This window comes from Apis dorsata, unplaced genomic scaffold (assembly GCF_000469605.1).
Source record: "Apis dorsata unplaced genomic scaffold, Apis dorsata 1.3 scaffold_631, whole genome shotgun sequence".
Classification (NCBI taxonomy): domain Eukaryota; kingdom Metazoa; phylum Arthropoda; class Insecta; order Hymenoptera; family Apidae; genus Apis; species Apis dorsata.
In genome coordinates this window covers 599,898-605,061 of record NW_006263826.1, presented here as the reverse complement: position 1 = coordinate 605,061, position 5,164 = coordinate 599,898, and the positions used below count along the sequence as shown (strand labels likewise).

The window sequence follows — 5,164 nt, the reverse complement described above, 5'->3', positions numbered from 1 at the left end:
CATCGGCGCGATACAAGCGGGAACAAGAAACGGGAAAGAGGAGGAGGGGGGGGATAGGGGGAGAGAGGAAGGGAAAATCGCTTACGGCGAAAAAAGCAAAAAAAGCGGAAAAAATGTCGGAGCCCAGGAAAAGGAGTGGAACCTTCTCCCTCTATCTCTCTCTCTCTCTCTCTGTGCGCATGTCGGTGATATTTTTTCTTTTCTCTTTTTTTTTTTTCGTCTGCTTCGTTGCTGAAGCAAAATGCGAAAGAGAAAGTGTAAGAGACGATAATGCGATGTTGCGTCATCTTTAATTCGCGTGAATAATAAATTGCGCGTTTTTTCTTTTCTCGCGAAATATTTTTCCGGCGAAAAAACATGGTGGGTAAAGTAGCGAGCAAATAATTTACAGAAACGTACGCGTAAAGATACGCGTTCAACGTTTCGATCCGGTAGTCGGTATTTACAGAGGACGTTATATAGTAAGTACTTTCGAAAGTGAAAAGGATTACTAAGGAGTATTAATATCTAATTGGATATTCTTATTCACGCGGAGAAAGAGAAGGAAGGAAGATTAGATAGAGAGCGAGAGGAATTTAGAGAGACTATATATATATATATGTATATATATATGTATATCGATAGAGTTGGATAATTCGATGCGCGTCGATCGGCGGGAAGCGGCATGCTTTAGATGGACACGCTCGATAGAGACGTAACAGGTGTGGACGGAGCGGGAGCGGGAGCAAGAACGTGGCCACACGTCCGTTAACCCTCGGACTTTTCGAGAACAAGACGCGACAACGCCTCTCGTTCTCGAGAGAGAACGGCGAATGTCGTGGGACAAATATACCGTTTGACACCTGGAGGAAGACGCGGACAATGGTAAGGTTTGGGGTAAGGTCCCCACTTTGTCCGAGGAATAATAAAGTTCCCGGTGCAGAAGGGATTCGGGATATCGGACGGTAGGTCCCTCAAAGATCGCTTCTCGGAAACGTGTCTTTGTTGGCTCGGGTTTGCGGTTCCGAAGGGGACACACTCGAACGCTTTTCAAACTGCGACCCCCTACAGCGATTTCCATCTTGTACTTCGTACCGTGTTTCTAGATTTATCGTGGAATAAACAACCGCTTCGTGGAAACGTTATTACCGGGTGACGTGACTCCAGCCGCCGTGCTCACAATACCACCGCGATCGCTTCTTTACCCTCCCTTTTTCATGAATATCGGCCGACAATCGGTTCGTTTGCCACGCTTCGCCAAGACAATTGTTTTACCTGGAAACCTGTTACGCTTTTGACAAACTGTACAATTTCTAAAACGCAAAGTAACACGCCGGCTTTTCAACGTTTATATGGAAAACCGTCGTTTCCTACGTGCTACAATACATATACACTCGTAACTACGTATATTTTTCTCCTCCAACACGATTCTTCTTTCGAATCGAACGTATTAATAATGGCGATACTAATAATATTAATCAATCGGTTTAACACATATTCCTACGACGACACGCTAGAAAGATAAATGTACCGCATTGACGAGAAGAACGGATACTCTTCCAGGTATTCGAGTCGAGTTAGGCACAAAAAAAAAAAAAAGTAACAAGAAATTGCATCAGTCTACACGAATGTCGAGAATGCTATTCAAATCGTGAAAGCGTGACTCACAACATCGAAGTAAAACCATGAGAAATTCCTCGACATTTGCTCTGTCTATGTTCGCAAGATGCAGCAATGTTATTTTTCCTCCTTATATCTCATCAACTCGACGTCAAAGCTTGAAAATAGGAAATACGCTGTGGCATCGCGAATAACGTATTAATCGCGATTCGAATCAATTCGATTAAACGCATCGTTTAACCTTCGCTCATCTTTCGAAACGAACGCACACTCGAGATTCTCCGCGTTTGTATTTATATTTCAATCGTTTACTCGTTTAATTATTTTTTCCTTTGTCATCTTTTGTTGTTATATTTTTGAGAAAATCGAAGTAAAAAGAAATAACTTGACTCACCATTCGATGCTTCTGTATCCTCGAAGGCAGCAATGAAGGGCTTTGAACGCTCCGATATTTGCATATTCCGTTGTCACGACTTCTTTCGTAAATCTGAGACCACCAGGTGGTAAGTTGTCAAATTTGTGTATCGAACAGTAGTCTTTTAATTCGTTGGCCCGACACAAAACAGTCAAAAGCGACAAGATGATTAATCCACGGCTTAACGATGTCGTCATCTTGAGATTTCGACGAAAAACCAATTTACCAAGACGTTGGAAAAACATTTTAGACACGACGCTTTTCAAATCCGAGAACCTCCATTATCGGATTCCTAGAGTGAAAATTACGTCCCAACGGTCCAGGCTAAACTTTTCCGTAAAGGAAAACCGATCTCTTCCAGCCGGCACCGTTAACGTCTAAAGGACAAATACGCGGACTTCTGTATCTACGTACACGTACCTTCACCGATCCGCTCGATGTTTGTCGTCAAACATAAACTTTCGTCTACTCAGGAATACTGCGTGTTTACTCGGGATTTCAAACAGCTCTCGTCCCGCGTTTTTTTCGCGTTAACCGATAAACTGTTTAACCGTTCAGTCACCTTCCGCGAAACCCATTTTAATTTTTCTCCCGTTCTATTTTCGATATCACTGCTCAATTATGCGAGGAGGGGAAGTGGGGAACTTTTTCGACATTTGCACGATCACCAATAATTTTAACCAATTATATATTCGTAATATGTATAGCGCGTCAATGGTCAATGGTCACAAATCCCGTGATTCGACACTTTTTCGACGATCTTTCCGATATTACGTCACTCGCAATAATCACGATACTGCACATCAAATTCAACCGTATAAATAATGCGTGGCGTTTTCGAGAAGAGAAAAAATAACGAAAATCGACACCTAGAACAATCGTAACGAAACGTATATTTTCACCGAAAAGAAACTATCGACATGTAAGCGTACAAACGACGCACACGCTCCGAACGCCAACGGCTTACTGTCAGCCTACCGCTTTGAAAACTCCCCGTAGACCACGGGTTTAAAACGAGCCGCCTGTTGCCTCGTGCTCGTTCGGCTGCTTTCGGCTCTCTTCGGACATCATCGATGGAACCGTACCGACCGTACTACGGTCGCATGTAATCGTTAGTTCTATTCTTCCCCCAAAAAATATTGGTGATTTTCTTTCTTTTCTCTTTCTTTTCAATATATTCGAATGCACATTCGAAATTTTTAAAGTTGTACGCGAGATAAATATCGTGCATCGTTTACGATTGAACGATTAATCGATCGTTGTCTTCCATTTTTTGATTATATTTATTCTTAATTTTAGAGAAAAATGTTATGTTAATCTCTGGAACTAATCGATAAATCTATAAATCGATACATTTTTTACGAGATTCTCGTTTGAACATCAACTCGATGCAAACTTCATTAAATACTTATTCACGTGAGTAGTTAGTTTGCTTGGTCATATTATTAATATTATTTTTGACGTCAGAATATATTATGTGAATTTTGTTGAGGTTAATTGAAAATATTCTATTTTGCACGCTATTATACTTCCTTATTTATAAAAATAAAGTTTTCGTAAGAAAATTGTTCGAAACCTGGAAGAACACGTTTGTAAGTGGTTACTCGTCTTATTTACCTTTACTTACTCAATTCGAAGAACATGTATGTATGTATATATACAGATAAACAAATAATCAAGAAATTTTTGCATTTTTTGAACGCAATATTTGACATTACGTATATCCAGAAAAATAGAATGTGATAATCGTTATTCGAAACGATACATATGTAAATATATATCGATTTCGAAAGAAATTAGATTAAAATACAAGAATTTCCATGAATACGATAACTTCAAACGTATGTATGTATATTTAACAACGTTGCGGACAGATAATTTTTGTTCGGATAAAGTTTTGTTCGAGGTAATTGGACAGTGCGATATCGTTCGGCGAATTAATATCAATCTTTCGAGAATTTTCTTACTCATAGAATATTTTATCGGTATATATATTTGATATACCGATATATCGCGTAGATATATACTCTATCAATTTCTTAACTCAATTTTTTTTTATTTTACAGTCGAATGAGTATACTTTCCCCGTTTTTTTCGCGGGTGGTCGTCTCTATACGATACTCTGGTTCCTGATTTTGCAGCAACGAGTAAGAACAACGCGTTACGTATAACTTAACTTTTCACTCCGTACACTTACACACGGTTGCCGCTGACTTGCATTCTGGGAATTCGAGTATGCGGTCAGTCGTTTCGTGTCGTGTGGCAACGATTATACCGGATGATCTATGTCAGACTCGTATTTACGTGTGTGCAACCACCGCACATGGAAGAAACTTTTATGCGTGCCGACGATGAGTGTAGTCTTTCTCGTAGAACCAGTTTTTTTTTTTTCTTTCTTTTTTTTTACTTTTTTCCTTAGAAACAGATTCTCGCGTAGCTATCGGTCGAACAATCGCTGATACGACTCGTTCGCAATTCGAAAGAGTAACAAAGAAGGATCGAAGATTTCTTAACAAAACAAATTTATCCTAAAAATCAAATTTCGCCAATTTTCCGATTTCACTCTTCGTTTTTTTACTTTTCAAAGTAAAAATTTTTTTAGAAGAGTAATAAGATAAAAATATTGTCGTGGACGAGATAACATAATAAATTTGAATCGACACGAAACAATTGCATTATACGACTATCGCGAAAGTTCCCGCGGTCGTTTTGGCGAAAATTTATCGAGGCTCGCCCTTCGAACCATACTTCAAAGAACAGTCGTGTTATCAATTAGAGTTCCGAGATCACGGTGTACGTAACGAAATTAATCTCCCCTTAATTAATAGCGTTAAGGCGCATCCAGCCGTGGTACGAGGCAGGGTACGAGTTTCCTGATTAAGACGATGATACGCGTTCTCGGAAGTGACAGTGGAGAAAGAGCCGAGAAAGGCCGTTTGCACGACCGGCAGACACACTTTATTGAAAATCTTGTACAATTAAAACCGCCACGACCGTAATACACGATCATAATTGGGAAAGGAGATTTGAACCTTAATTTCTTAAAATTCTTCTCTCCTCGAGAGCCAAGTAGCTGGAATAATTGTCAAGAGTTTCGAATCGATCGAGACACTCTCGAGCAGAGTCGAGAAACCTTTACGAGAGATTTCT

General features: G+C 39.8%; 1 protein-coding gene across 2 annotated transcripts in view; it reads right to left on the bottom strand.

Moving 5' to 3' along the window:
* Positions 1-3,030, bottom strand: part of LOC102671676 (single Ig IL-1-related receptor-like) — a 53,213-nt gene extending 50,183 nt beyond the window's left edge. For both annotated transcript variants that reach the window (XR_004151304.1, XM_031513232.1), the window contains exon 1: positions 1,994-3,030. Coding sequence is in view for 1 of the 2 variants with exons in the window: in XM_031513232.1 (XP_031369092.1) it covers positions 1,994-2,259 (266 nt within the window). In the remaining variant the exon portion in view is untranslated. The remainder of the gene's footprint in view (positions 1-1,993) is intronic.
* Between the last annotated feature and the right edge of the window lie 2,134 nt (positions 3,031-5,164).